This window comes from Drosophila subpulchrella, chromosome 2L (assembly GCF_014743375.2).
Source record: "Drosophila subpulchrella strain 33 F10 #4 breed RU33 chromosome 2L, RU_Dsub_v1.1 Primary Assembly, whole genome shotgun sequence".
NCBI classification, from domain to species: domain Eukaryota; kingdom Metazoa; phylum Arthropoda; class Insecta; order Diptera; family Drosophilidae; genus Drosophila; species Drosophila subpulchrella.
This window is the reverse complement of record NC_050610.1, coordinates 24398533-24413025: the sequence shown is the minus strand read 5'-3', so window position 1 is coordinate 24413025 and position 14493 is coordinate 24398533. Positions and strand designations below refer to the sequence as shown.

General features: G+C 43.8%; 2 protein-coding genes across 5 annotated transcripts in view; both read left to right on the top strand.

Moving 5' to 3' along the window:
• LOC119548336 (hemicentin-2) overlaps positions 1 to 14493 on the top strand; it is a 105001-nt gene that overhangs the window by 83726 nt on the left and 6782 nt on the right. The window contains exons 6-9 of one of the 4 annotated variants that reach the window (XM_037855538.1): positions 706 to 2964; positions 3423 to 4121; positions 7439 to 7837; positions 11501 to 11848. In XM_037855538.1, the coding sequence (XP_037711466.1) occupies positions 706 to 2964; positions 3423 to 4121; positions 7439 to 7837; positions 11501 to 11848 (3705 nt within the window). Of the gene's footprint in view, positions 1 to 705; positions 2965 to 3422; positions 4122 to 7171; positions 7193 to 7438; positions 7838 to 11500; positions 11849 to 14493 lie in introns of those variants that run through there. The other 3 variants (XM_037855539.1, XM_037855541.1, XM_037855540.1) reach the window with 3 other exon arrangements.
• Positions 8437 to 11105, top strand: LOC119548337 (folylpolyglutamate synthase). The gene has a single exon (XM_037855542.1). The coding sequence runs from the start codon at positions 8642 to 8644 to the stop codon at positions 10982 to 10984; it is 2343 nt and encodes a 780-aa protein (XP_037711470.1). The 5' UTR covers positions 8437 to 8641; the 3' UTR covers positions 10985 to 11105.

Below are 14493 nucleotides of genomic sequence, written 5' to 3'. Positions count from 1 at the left end.
ACTGTTTCAACATTATTGTAAACACAAGAAAAGTAAAAATAGTTACAAAAATATAAACTTCTTCCACTGTAAAGTGGCCACAAAAATACTTGTGGCAATTTCTAGGGCCATTTCCCCAATATACATCCTAGTAAACATATATTGCTTTTTTGTTCCACAAAATGGCATTATTTAAAAATGTCGATGGGTCACGCTGAACTCGTCAACGTCCTTCAATGGAGTAAATTGTATTTTTTGCCCACTGGAACTATGCTGCCGTCCTCGTGTAATTGAAAACGGTTATTGACAAGTTAATGGCCCGAACAACCAGTCAACTAAAACTAAGGAGGGGATCTAAACCAGGACTGTAATTGCCTATTTGTATGCTAACCCAAATGAACCGAAAAAATAACTAGAGCGAAAGAGTGAATAAATTATAAACTAAGCTGCCACGACCATTATATGGTGTTACTATTTATGTGCTGATGCTAACTTGTTTTACATAAATAGTGATAGTCAAGATTATTTTAGATGTAAGTTCCTAAGGCCATGTGGCTATAAATAGCAATACTACAGAATATTTTTAAAAGAGAGAGAAAATGAAACAGGGAAATACTCAATATCAAGCTTACGTTATTTTGTAATACCTATTATTCTATTATGTAAATGTCGATCTCGATATTTTTTATTATAAATGTTTCTTCATTTCATTTCCTTTTCTTATAGACTACCCCCGCGTGGAGGTGGGTCCCCAGAACCCTCTACGAGTTGAACGCGATCATGTGGCGAAACTGGAGTGCCGAGTGGATGCCAAGCCGATGGTCAGCAATGTGCGATGGTCTCGAAACGGTCAGTACGTGAGTGCCACGCCCACTCACACCATATACAGGGTGAATCGTCATCATGCCGGGAAATACACCTGCAGTGCGGACAACGGCCTGGGCAAAACGGGCGAAAAGGATATCGTCTTGGATGTTCTATATCCCCCGATAGTGGTGATAGAGTCGAAAACCCACGAGGCGGAGGAGGGAGAAACTGTTTTGATTCGCTGCAATGTCACCGCAAATCCTTCGCCAATAAATATTGAGTGGTTAAAGGAAGGAGCTCCGGACTTCCGATACACCGGCGAACTTTTAACCCTCGGTTCTGTGAGAGCCGAGCATGCTGGAAACTATATCTGCAGATCGGTGAATATAATGCAGCCGTTCGGTTCGAAAAGATTGGAGGGTGTGGGTAATTCCACGGTGGCCCTACTAGTTCGACATCGGCCGGGTCAGGCGTATATAACCCCCAATAAACCGGTGGTTCATGTGGGCAATGGTGTGACCCTGACCTGCTCAGCAAATCCTCCGGGCTGGCCAGTTCCCCAGTACCGATGGTTCCGTGATATGGATGGGGATATAGGGAATACCCAGAAAATCCTGGCTCAAGGTCCCCAATACTCCATACCCAAAGCTCACCTGGGCAGCGAGGGAAAATACCATTGTCATGCGGTGAATGAGTTGGGAATTGGAAAGATAGCCACCATTATTTTGGAGGTCCATCAGCCCCCTCAGTTTCTGGCCAAGCTGCAGCAACATATGACCCGAAGAGTGGGCGATGTGGATTATGCGGTGACTTGCAGTGCCAAGGGAAAACCCACTCCTCAAATCCGATGGATCAAGGATGGCACTGAGATTTTGCCCACGCGAAAGATGTTCGATATAAGAACCACGCCCACGGATGCCGGTGGTGGAGTGGTGGCCGTCCAAAGTATCCTCCGATTCCGGGGCAAGGCCAGACCCAATGGAAATCAGTTGCTGCCAAACGATAGAGGTCTCTATACCTGCCTCTACGAAAACGATGTGAACTCGGCGAACTCCTCTATGCATCTGCGTATAGAACATGAGCCTATAATAATTCATCAATACAACAAAGTGGCCTATGATCTTAGGGAATCCGCAGAGGTGGTTTGCCGCGTTCAGGCCTATCCGAAGCCCGAGTTTCAATGGCAATACGGAAACAATCCCTCGCCCTTGACCATGTCTTCGGATGGCCACTATGAGATAAGTACGCGAATGGAAAACAATGATGTGTATACCTCTATCCTGAGGATAGCGCACTTGCAGCACTCCGACTATGGGGAGTACATTTGCAGGGCTGTTAATCCCTTGGATAGTATCAGGGCTCCCATAAGACTGCAGCCCAAGGGATCCCCGGAAAAGCCAACGAACTTGAAGATCCTCGAGGTGGGTCACAACTATGCCGTCCTAAATTGGACACCCGGGTTCAATGGCGGCTTTATGAGCACCAAATATCTGGTGAGCTACAGGAGAGTGGCCACACCTAGGGAACAGACCCTAGCCGACTGTTCGGGTCATGGCTATATACCCAGTTATCAGATAAGCAGCTCTTCCAGTAGTTCCAACCACGAATGGATCGAGTTCAACTGCTTCAAGGAAAACCCCTGCAAACTGGCACCGTTAGATCAGCATCAGAGTTACATGTTCAAGGTATATGCTCTGAACTCCAAGGGAACTTCGGGTTATTCGAATGAGGTTTTGGCCACCACGAAGGTCAGCAAGATTCCACCGCCCTTGCATGTGAGCTACGATCCCAATTCGCATGTCCTGGGCATCAATGTGGCCGCCACCTGTTTGTCCCTGATTGCGGTGGTGGAGTCCCTGGTCACCCGGGACGCCACTGTGCCCATGTGGGAGATCGTGGAGACCCTGACCCTTCTGCCCTCGGGCAGTGAAACCACCTTCAAGGAGGCCGTCATCAATCACGTGTCGCGCCCCGCCCACTACACCACGGCCACCACATCGGGCAGGAGTCTGGGTGGTGTGGTGGGTGGAGTGGGAGGAGTGGTGGGTGGTGGCGTCCACCTGGGCGAGGATCGCACCATGGCCTTGGCGGAGACCGCCGGTCCTGGTCCAGTGGTGCGGGTCAAACTATGTCTTCGGTCCAACCACGATCACTGCGGAGCATATGCCAACGCGGAAAGTGAGTATTGCTTATTTTAAAATTCAATACTCTGCACTCATAAAAATATGTGACACATTTAAAAATTATATTCATGCTCATTTTAAAATTCAATACTCTACTTTAAAAAATATGGGACATATTTAAAAATTATATTATTTTAAAAATATATTGTAGAAATCACCTACTCCTGAATCAAATGTTTTGAAATAAAGTAAATGTACTTAAAATTCTAACTAAAAAGGCTATTAACAAATTGAATATTTTTTTAATATATTTATATTGAAAAAAATAATGATTTTAAAAAACCAAAACAAATTAACAGATGTAAATACCAGAAGTCATGCCTAGAATCAAAATCAAATGCAGTAGAGCCAGCAAAAAAATGGTTTTCCCTTTTTAAGGCGGATACTTACTTCATGGCCTTGCAGATCACACCAGAAATCCCCAAAACTAATCCCTTGTAATCCCCCTTTCAGTTGGCAAGTCCTACATGCCGCACAGCTCCTCCATGACGACCTCAGCCTTGGTGGCCATCATCATCGCCTCGCTTTCCTTCCTCGTCTTCCTGGCTCTCCTCTACGCCTTTTGCCACTGCCGCAGGAGACACGCCTCCAAGAAAGAAAGTGGTTCTGTGGGAGGAGGGACTGGAGGTGGAGGCACCGCTAACAGCGCCACAAATCCAGGATCCGCGGCAACCAAGGAGTACGACCTTGACTTGGACGCCAGCCGAAGACCCTCGCTGAGCCAGGATGCCCAGCAGCAGCAGCAGCCGCCGCCACCACCCCCCTACTACCCCACGGGAAGTCTGGACTCCAAGGACATAAGCAATGGGAACGGCGGGATGGAACTCACCCTCACCGCCCTCCACGATCCCGACGAGCAGCTCAACATGCAACAGCAGCAACAGCACCACAGCAACCACGGCCAGTACCAACAGCCCAAAGCCATCCTGGGCATCTATGGTTCCAGCGGGGGGGGCTCCAGCTCCGGGGGCAACGGGGCATCCGGGGGACCACAGCATCCACATTCGAACGGCTACGGCTATCATGTGACAAGTGCCATCGGCGTGGACAGCGACAGCTATCAAGTGCTGCCCTCCGTTGCCAACTCAGCAGCCGGATCCCACGGACATGGCAATGGACATGGACACGGACACGGACTGGGCGCCGGAGAGTGTGAGTACAGGCAGAGAAAATGCCCTAATTAGTAACTACCGAAAAATTAAATAAAATATGGTGAGGGTTCGCCATTAAATCTATGAGGGTACTTGGGATTTCTAAAATTAACGATTAAAAAATTTATTAAATTATTTTCATTGATAATGATTTAAGTTCTATAAGTCCGAGTGAAAAAAAAAGAACCAAAAGCCAAAATTTCAAAAAAAACGTATATTTCTAGATTTTATTATTCCAAAATCAATAAGTGAACGTTTTTAAACTTTTTAAGCCAAAAACATAACTACTGAGCATTAGAAACTATCAGCAATTCATGCCAGGATACTTTCCAAGTTGTATTTCTAGTCACCAACTAAATTTCAAGTTATTTAAAGATTATCCCTTTAACATTTGAACCATAAAAAATACTTCTTTGAATAACTGACTACTCCCATAAATTCACACAATTTGTATCAATTTTTTGCGCTGACTGTGTGAGGCTGGCCGAATTTCGCTTCAGCCAGGCGACAACTTATGAAGAGACGTGGCTCTGTGGCTAGAAAACTGGGTTGCGGATTGTGTTTTCGGGGTTCTGGGGACATCTGGGGCTTTCCAGGGGCCGCTCGGTGGGCGTGTGTGTGTCTTGATTAAGCGACACATTTTTCGGCGCAGATTTATGGCGGCCATTTCGATGGGTGTCCCTGCTCCCAGTTCCCCGGCCGGAGTTTTTGGCCGTAATTGCATTTCATGTCAATCTAGAGCGGCTCCTCCTCCACTTACCGAGCTACTCATGCAAATGCAGCGCCACGTCGCCGCTGGGCCCTTGCCTGCTTTTCCCACGGCTTTTCCCCCGAGTCCGCCACCAGAACATCAGATTTTCCATGGTGTTTGGTGTCGGGCATAAGCAGCTCGCCTTGGCAACCGAAATGACACCAATCGGAAAACGCAAAGCGCCACCGGAAACGGAAACGGGAGCGGCTGAAAAGTTGCTGCCATCGTAATTCCAATTAAGTGAGAATTAAACCGTTATCCTTCAGCCGGCTTTGTTCCCTCGATGCAATGTCCACTGTAAGGGTCAAGTTCCGTATTATCGCCTCGTTTTTAATTGGTTACAGGGCGGCTCAAGAGATTTGTGAAGTCACAATGAGAACTGCGACGGTTTGCCGATTCGTGCCTTTAATTGATTTGGGATCGTAACAATTAATTTAAGCTTTATAGTAAAAGAAGCCTTTTGTAATGATTTGAATGTTTATTTCCAAAACGATTAGGTGATTTTTTTAAATACTTCATTCTTAAACTTCACATTTCTTAAAATTTTGATATTATATTTAGTTTTACGCGCATACAAAAATAACATTATCATGCACATTAAATCTAACAAATGCCAAAGAAAAAATAAGTTGTATCTAGAATACATACCAACATTGATAAGGAGATATAGTAAAAAAAAATGATATACACAATATGTCACATTCATTATCGCTAAATATTTCTTTTTCTAATATCTATAATCCGATTGGCAGATAAAATTACGCTTTGAATCACAGGGCCAATCTGCCACTTTACGTTCAGTCATGCCGACACAGTTCTTTTTGATTCCTTGAAAGTTCTCTGGTTCTTCCTGAGCCCATCTTATAAATGGTACCCGCTTTTCAGAGGCCTCAGTTATGTAATCGCTCCATTTGGCACGATCGTTGATCCCCAGCCAGTACTCATTTGAAGGCTCCAGTTTCCAAGCGACGTTTTCAAACTCCTCCTTGGTCTGGAAGACCGCCAGATGACCTCCACTAAGACGGCAGGTGTACTGGGCATCAGTCCAGTTTTGCTTAACTCTGTTCTCGATGTAAAAGAGTCCCAATCCGATTCGCTCAAAGATAGGCGATACTATTCCTGGGATTCTGGTAAGGGCTTTCTCTATGTCCCACAGTTTGTTTTGCATTCTATCCTGCCGATGTTCAATCAAGTCAATGGTAGACTTCATTTCTCTGTGAATCCTGACCGTCTCAAGCTGCATTTTCTGCACTAAAGCCAATAAATCTTTTTCGTTATCCAAGATTGAGTCATATTTTAAGACGCATCTATTGTGGGGCCTTGCCGAACCATTAACAATAAAGACAAGAAAAATAATAACTCCGAACTTAAGCATTTTGGCAGCTCAGAACTTCTTAAGGCAAATGCTCGCACAAAACTGATTCGGAATTTTGTTGCGTGTTATTTTATATTTTTGTTATAAGAAAATCGATAAGAATGATTATATTTAATCTAAGGAACTTAGTCAAAAAACAAAATTTCAAGGTCCGCGTCTTAATTGAGAGCCCGGAGTATTAAAACCTAAGTACTAACACATTGGAAAAAGTAGGTACATTACTGACCTAATATAAAAATTGTGGGTAGCGAAAATAATTTTCTATAAATTAAAATTGTAAAATTGCCACCACATATCTTTTCTAATGTTTTATGTTTTACGAGGCACTTTGTTACATATTTTAGTGCCTTAACTTCCAAATTGCATTGTGAAGTTTTAGTCTGAAGTCGCCTTTTTCACTTGGAAACAAGCTGAGAAAAGTCAATTAGCAACAGGCCAGGCGACAAGATGGCTTAGATGAGCACATAAAGTCCGCACAAAATCGACTTGAAGAACTCGAAAAATTTAATAAACAAATTTAACGCAATTAGGCAACTTGAATATACAAATTCTTTCTCAAATAATCCCCTTAAAGAGGTCACCACTTAGACTTTAATCCGATTAGGCCGGAGAACTTAACCCAAACCCGAGAGCATTTCAGCACCTTATTTTTCACCTCGGCCCACCTGAGTTTTTGAGCGAAAAGGGGGTTGGTGAACAATAAAGAAAGGAACTCTATTCACACCTAAATGGAAAGCTACAAGTTTAAAGCGAAATGGAGGGGAGAACTGCACTGAGAAAAGGTTTTTAGATGCTATACCTATGATTATTCTTGTTTTTAAGAATGTAAAGATTGTTAAAAGAACTCTTTTATGTGTACAATTCTTATAACTTTTGCAATTTTAAGTAAAACTGGCATTGACTTAAATTTTTTTTTTAAATTCAGGGCGAATACCTTTTCAGTAAGGTACGTAGAAAACTTAAACTCAGTGTAGGTGAAACATTTTTAGTTGAGTGTTCCCCTCAAGAATGCATTTTAATTGTGGGTTTCGCGGGCTTTTGTTGCTCTTTCCTTGCGTTCCCTCTTTTGGCAAGCGTCAACTTAATTACTATTTCTCTGCCCTCCCACACACATCTACCTTTACTCCCACCCACCCACTCACTCACACACACTCGTCGTCGTTGTTGTTGGTGTGTGTGGTTGCAACCGAAGCAGGACCACTTGAGGCGACACCAGCAACATGCAACATCAGCGGCGGCAGCAGCAACATTAACCCATTGCAGCAGCAACATTCAGCACGCGCCAATTTAACGAACCAACCCACCATCGCCATTGCCAACAACACCACCAACAAGAACAACTACAACAACAACGTCAACAACAACTACAACAACAGCACGAACACCACCACCAACAACACCAACAATTGCACCACCACCACCCTGAAACGCAGCCATTTGGGAAACAGAGAGCGGGAAAGGGATGCCAGGGAAATGAGATCCCTGGTGACCGCAGCCACTGCGGCAACAACAACAGCACTGGCAACCACCATAACAACAACGTCTCGCAATGCCAAGGCAGCAACAACAACAACAACACTAGCCATCACAGGTAACTCCAGCTACGAGCGACAGTAGGAATGAACAGAAAAAAACAAGGAGCAACTTTCCCACCACAAGAACATATACACAGCAAACTAACCACCGTCCGCACCAAAAGCACTGAAAAAAAATAAATAGCTGAGCACCATCACCATATGCAATTTTACTCTTGATGTTTCCTTAATATTTCTTGTTGCACTACACAAATTTGTTCAGTGTTAGGGAAATAATTATTAAATTAATTATGTTGGCGAAACTAAAATTTAAAGAAATATTTACCATCGAAATACTTTTATTTGCACTGCTATAATCACTAATATTCTCTCTGCACTTCTAAAAATTTCTCTTGGTGTACAAATATTACTACACGTGCCCTAAAGTATGCAAAGAATTTGAAAAGTGGAAATTGTTGGTGAAATTTGGTATCTGTATTTTACTATTGGTTAAGCTTTGTTTGCTTGGAAAAATAAATAATGCCAACAAGATCATAAAAATCAAACAACATTTGTTTTATATATTCTAGAAGTCATTTTTATTATATATTTTAAAAGACTATTTAAATAATCTTAAAAAATTATAGATATCCTAAACTAATAAGTATCCCCTACCTTTCCCTTATGTGTCCGATTGATTGGCACTTGATTATTTTACCACCTAACCAAATGATAAAAATTGTCACAAGTCAGATACAGAAAATTCGATCGACAAATTTCCATGATCAAAATTCATACATTTCGTTGGCATTTTATTGAACTTGAAACCTCAAACCACAAAAAGAAACACACAACGGATTTTTCAAGAGTTGCTGGTTGGAATGTATTCGCTGATGCCGCTAATGTACCGAAGGCAGAGTTCCCGCCTAAGAACCCTACAATGGACGATCCAGTCCAGTCAGAACTTCTTCAAGATGAGCTTCAAGGCGCCCTCTATGAAGGCCTCCAAGGCATCCACCATCAAGGAGCTGTCCAAGAAGCAGCCACAATCGCAATCCCAGTCCCAGCCCTCGCAGTCGCAGTCGCAATCTTCGGCACCCCAGCAATCCCCACCAGCTCAGCCAGTGGAAATCAAAAAGAATCCCCTGCCCCTGGGCACCATAAGCCCCGCACAACCCACTGCCATTAGCCCGAAACCCTCAGTTCATCCAAATGTACCAACTACTACAAATATTCCCAAAATCCCCGATCAGCGGGCCAAGTGGTTGGCCAAGGTTTCGCCGGAAATGCATAAGAAAGCCAAGATGGCAGCTGAAAAGGGTGCTCCTCCGCCTTCTGGTCCCCAAAAAAACCAATTCAATCAGGGTCACAATAACATTTCCAACTTTGGAATGGGTAACCAAACTGCTGCCTTTGGTGCTCCACCAGCCAGAAATCAAAACCCTTGGCAGCATAAGATGGAAAAACAAAAGGACGAAGAAGATTCCGATTCGGATTCAGGATCTGGGGCTTTCAAGGGCGCCTCTTCCGAGTCGCAGCGAAAAAACTGGATGAATCGCATGCAGGGATCGCAGCAGAAGAAGCAGAATCAATGGCTCAAGGATATGCAGGCTAAAATGCAGGCGGGTAAGGATTTGCAGGCTCAGAAGATGCAGAAATTAGGGTCACCAAAGGTGGCCACACCATCTAAGGCAGGGGCGGCTCCTCAAACTCAACCTTCACCACCACCACCACCCGAAGAACCTGAAGAGAAGAGTCCAGAACGTTTGGCTTATCTAGATGCTGTAAAGCAGCTGAATAGCTATCAGGTTCTGGAACCCACTTCAGGAAGAGCCACTACCAAAAGCATTAGAAAAGAAGCGGATCCCGCGATAGAACAAACCATGGAGTGCCTGGAAAAGACGGGGTTTTCGAAGAAGCAGTTGAAATCTATTCCCGTGATACAGGTAGCTGGTTCCAAGGGCCGGGGCTCCACATGTGGCATAGTGGAGAGTATTCTGCGATGCCATGGTGTGAAGACCGGGGTTCTCTGCTCACCGCACCTCTTCTTGACTAGCGAAAGAATCCGAATTGATGGGGAGCCCCTGAGTGATGTGAAGTTCACGGAACTCTTTTGGAAGATCAGCACGGAACTTACGAATATGAAGCCCACACCTTCCTATAACAAACTCATGACCGTGATGGCCTTTCACGCCTTTCATGAGTCCGGTGTTGAGGTGGCCATTCTGGAGGTGGGCAATGGAGGAGCCAGCGATGCCACCAATATAGCCTCGCATGCCCAGACCATCGGGATTACGACCCTGGGATGGGAACAGAGCTCGAACCTGGGCAATTCCCTGAGAGACATAGCCTGGGCCAAGGCGGCCATCATGAAGCCAGAGGCCAATATCTACACGAACGTGAGCCAAACGGAGTGCTGTGAGGTTTTGGCCCAAAAGGCCAAGCAAATTGGCGTACAACTCCATCGAGTGCCCACCTTCAACGACTATATAGAGGGGAATATGAACAACAAACTGCTGATGAACAAGGCCAACTACACGATGAGATTGAATGGATCGCTGGGCATACAGCTGGCCTACGATTTCCTGAAGCGGCACAAGCCCGAATATGTAGTGGGCTTAGATCAAAATTCTACCTTGCTAACCCCCGGAGCAAGTCGCGGCATTGAGATATTCGAACAGCCGGGACAGTTTGACTTCATGCGCCACGACATGTTCAATGTCTATCTGGATAGTGCCGATACCTTCGAGTCCATGATGGCCTGCCGGGACTGGTTTTACACCAGGACCCGCTCGAACCGGCAGCCCAAAATCCTGCTCTTCAACAAGGTCAACGAGTTCAATGCCAAGGATCTGCTGACCATCATCCGCAGTAATTTGCGCTTCGAAGAGGCCTGCTTTGTACCGAACCCCAACTATTTCGAAGGCGAAATTCTGACTGAGGATGATGGAAAGGCAATGGTGTGGCATGGCATGGAGGAGCTTCAGAGGGCCAAGAGGAATGCCGGAAACTGGAGGGCTCTCTGCGAGGAGAACGGCAAGCGGGACAACTCGCAGCTCTCCATATCGATAAGCTCCTTCTTCGAGTACCTGATCAATAAGTACGGCAAGCAGAAGTACGGAATGAAGAACGAACTGGATGTCCTGGTCACCGGTTCCCGGCAGTTGGTGGCCGCCACTATATCGTGTCTCCGCAAAATGAAGTCATCGAATCCCTGGCAATGAAAATAGAGGACTAGCGAATTTTCCAACTCGTTTTTTCACCTTAAATTTCGTCGTGCAAGTTTTTGTTTACTCGTTTTTTTTATAAATACAATTCTCACATATGTAAAATGGTTGAAAAATATTTGAAAGGAGTATTTGCACTTTGAATGGAACGGAACCTTTATATTTTATGATAGAAACTTAATGGTAGTACATGTGATTAATGCTGGCTAAAGGTAATTAAACGAGCTCATGTCGTTAACCTTACACTTTGCCATTCAAACCGGGTTATAACAACCCTTTGGACAGCTGCCTGATGAGAGTGACCAGGCATTATTGCCCTCTATATATAGATGTGTTTATGTTAGTGCGTGTTTTTCCAATTAGCCACTGTGACTCTCAAGTTTTCCCACTCACTGCAAGGCACCTAAAGCACTTGGCACCTTCTTTTTCGACATCTGCACTACTATATATACTAACCCTAGTTCCGAGCCAATAACGACCCATAATAACCCCAGGAAATGTGGCAATTCGCAGGGTCAAGCAACAATTCGAACGAGAACAACTACAGCAATGCCAGGGATTTGTCGCAGGAGGCCTTGTGGCGCCTCCAAATGGCCGCCGCCCAGTCGCAGCAGATTTATGTGGAGCGCCCGCCGTCGGCATTCAGCGGCCTGGTCGACTACAGTGGCTACTCGCCGCACATCCCGACGGTGACCAGTTCGCTCAGCCAGCAGAGCTTCAGTCCCACGCAGCAGCTGGCGCCCCACGAAATGCTGCAGGCCGCCCAGCGGTACGGAACCCTGCGGAAGTCCGGAAAACAGCCGCCTCTTCCGCCCCAGAGGAAGGACCTGCCACAGCAGGCGAAGCCGCAACAGCAAATGGGTGAGTTCGATGTCAAAAAGATTTTGGTATTTTTTGTGAGTTCATCAATCACCCTAACTTGTACAAGAAATGTAGTTCCTTTTTAATTAAAAATGACCTTAATTTTTAAATTTTAATGTTTCTAAATTATGTTGCCAAATATATTTAATGCGTTGGTACATATTAAATTTTAAGTTTTTTTTTTAGGTGGTTATTACCCTTTTTCATTTATCTGGGGTTAAGTAATAGTAAAGATTTCCTTTTATTAAAAATACCCTTTAGTCATTTTTTGTTTGTTATGTTTATAAAAATAATTCTTTCACGCAAACAATTTTAATTTTTTTCTCATTTGTGGATCTTATAGTTGTCAAAACCCTATAATGTTAAATATAAATGAAAACCCGAGGTTTTGGAAACCAATCAAAAAAGGCTAAAAAAAGGAAAAGAGTCTCCGCCAACTCTTTTTGACCAAAACTGAACTAATTGCAAGGCCATTAAAAGTAAAGAGTGTGCATATCACATCCATTTGTAGAAAGGTTCCTAACATCTCGTTTCTCAAATGTGATTATTGCAGCACAAACGGTTCGACCAACAGCAAGAAAATCTCATTGGAAAACTAATCCACACACAAATCCAATCCGAACACAAATCCGTAGCCCGAAAATCCGAAATCGGTTGAGGCGACTAAGAAATCAGTTTGATTGATTATGCACTTAAGTGTTGGGAAATGTTTGGCCAAGAGTTTTGCGGATGCTTCGAGCTGAAGCTGTTCGGATAAATAAAATAGAGTTTCCACAATGGAAGCCAGGGCCAGCACACACACCCCCAGTCACCCCACGTTCACCCCTCTTCAAGCACACACTGCATTATCCTTTCACCGAATCCCCATCCCCCATCTAAATTTCTGTATAGAATTTGCATCTGTATATCCTTTTATGCAGCAGCATCAACAGAAGCAGGATGCAGCAACATACACAGATAAATGCACATAAAATAGTCGGTCTCCCCCTGAAAATAACCCTCCCTCTATAAGGAAAAACAACAAATCGCTTGCAGCGACAACTATCACCGCTCCTCCTTTAAAAAATATATATGGCAGTAAAAATACTGGAAAAATACTAAAAAAAACTACGACGAAAACGAAAGAGAAGGATACACTAGGGAGAAAGAGAGAGCGCTTTTAAAAATGCAAAATGCTGAAGCAGAAAATATTTTACAAAATCAAAATCAAACAACGCTGCCATCTGTAAGGGAAGTGAGTCGGTGAAGGAAAAATGCATTGCAAAAATAAATAACAACACGAATAGGCGTACACAGGGAGAAAAATGGGAGTAATATAGATATTGGTGGGAGGCAAAGGTATAGAAATATAGTTCTGTTTGATTTGATTGTCAAATATCAGTTGGGTCTTACCCCTTTTGTTTTCTTATTGACAAAAATCGCAAAAATAAGACCAAAACTCACAATTACTAGAGTTTCAAAAATATTGTTCATTATTATTTGGACGAAAATATCCTTCCAAATATAAAAAAAATTGTATATACTAATAATCAGAAGGTAAAAACTATAGATATATCCGACCTGAGTAAAGCAGTTCCCTTTTATAAAAAGAATTTTCGATTTTTATAAAACAATATGTGGCCAAATAATTCATAAAAAATATATGACTTTCGTAGGACACTTTCCCATTGAAATTTATTGGTGACCTGATCATTGCATCGACCTCTAGAAGATTACTTAACCACACGACCCCAACGAACCAGAAGTTGATTGATTTTCCCCATTGTCGGCCGCAATGCCACATGGAATGCATAAAAAGGATTGCGATTGCGAGTGCTTCGGATGCTCTATGCATTCACTTTCAGCAATGGCTGCGGTTCGCTCGTACGCTCTCTCTCGGAGCCACACAGTCACACACGGCGTATGCGTGATTTTTGTGTTGTTATGCATAAGATATCCGTTCCGCATACGCCCCGTACGTATCGCATATTCCGCATACGCCGTGGTATCTGCTAAATGCTGCTTCAATTAGACAGACAGACAAAGAGACTGCGGAGATTGCGGTCCACTCCACAGGGTGGACCAAAACAATTGTTTTCCAACCTCTGAGGGGCGGAGCAGAACGTGAGGGGTAAACTTCCTGGGCAGCTTTCATATTTAGCCGTATACATTATGAACTGCTTCTAATCGGCTTAGAAAAGAGAAGCAGCTGCAGTTTGCTGCAGTAGCAGCAGCAGCAGCCAGCGCAGGAGCAAAAACATTTCAATTAAAACAAAAGCCATGGCCAAAGACTCGACTTCCCCCACATTCCCCCCATTTTTGCCGCATTTTTGGCCACAAAGCAACAAAAGCAGAACCGAAAAAAAAAGAAAACATGCCAACTCAAGATGGGCGAAAAGAAAAAGTGGCAGGGATGAACAGCTGCGGTCCAAACGAAGCCACAAATACCCTTAATGATCATTGATAAAGAAACTTTTGAGCCTTTATTTTCGTGGCAGTCAAGCGATGTATATAGTCACAATATTTTGGTTGCTTATTGTGAGGGCGGCAGTGAAAAGTAGCAGAACTTGGAAAGGTATTTCTTGCGTTTTTAACAGGGTAACTGCTTCTCAAACTGATATTAATTAGTGATACAAAATTTAGAAAGAAGATAGACAGATTGAAAA

Bases quoted from the DNA above. Each gene is read 5' to 3' on its own strand.
- LOC119548337 (XM_037855542.1), top strand. From the start codon at position 8,642: ATGTATTCGCTGATGCCGCTAATGTACCGAAGGCAGAGTTCCCGCCTA.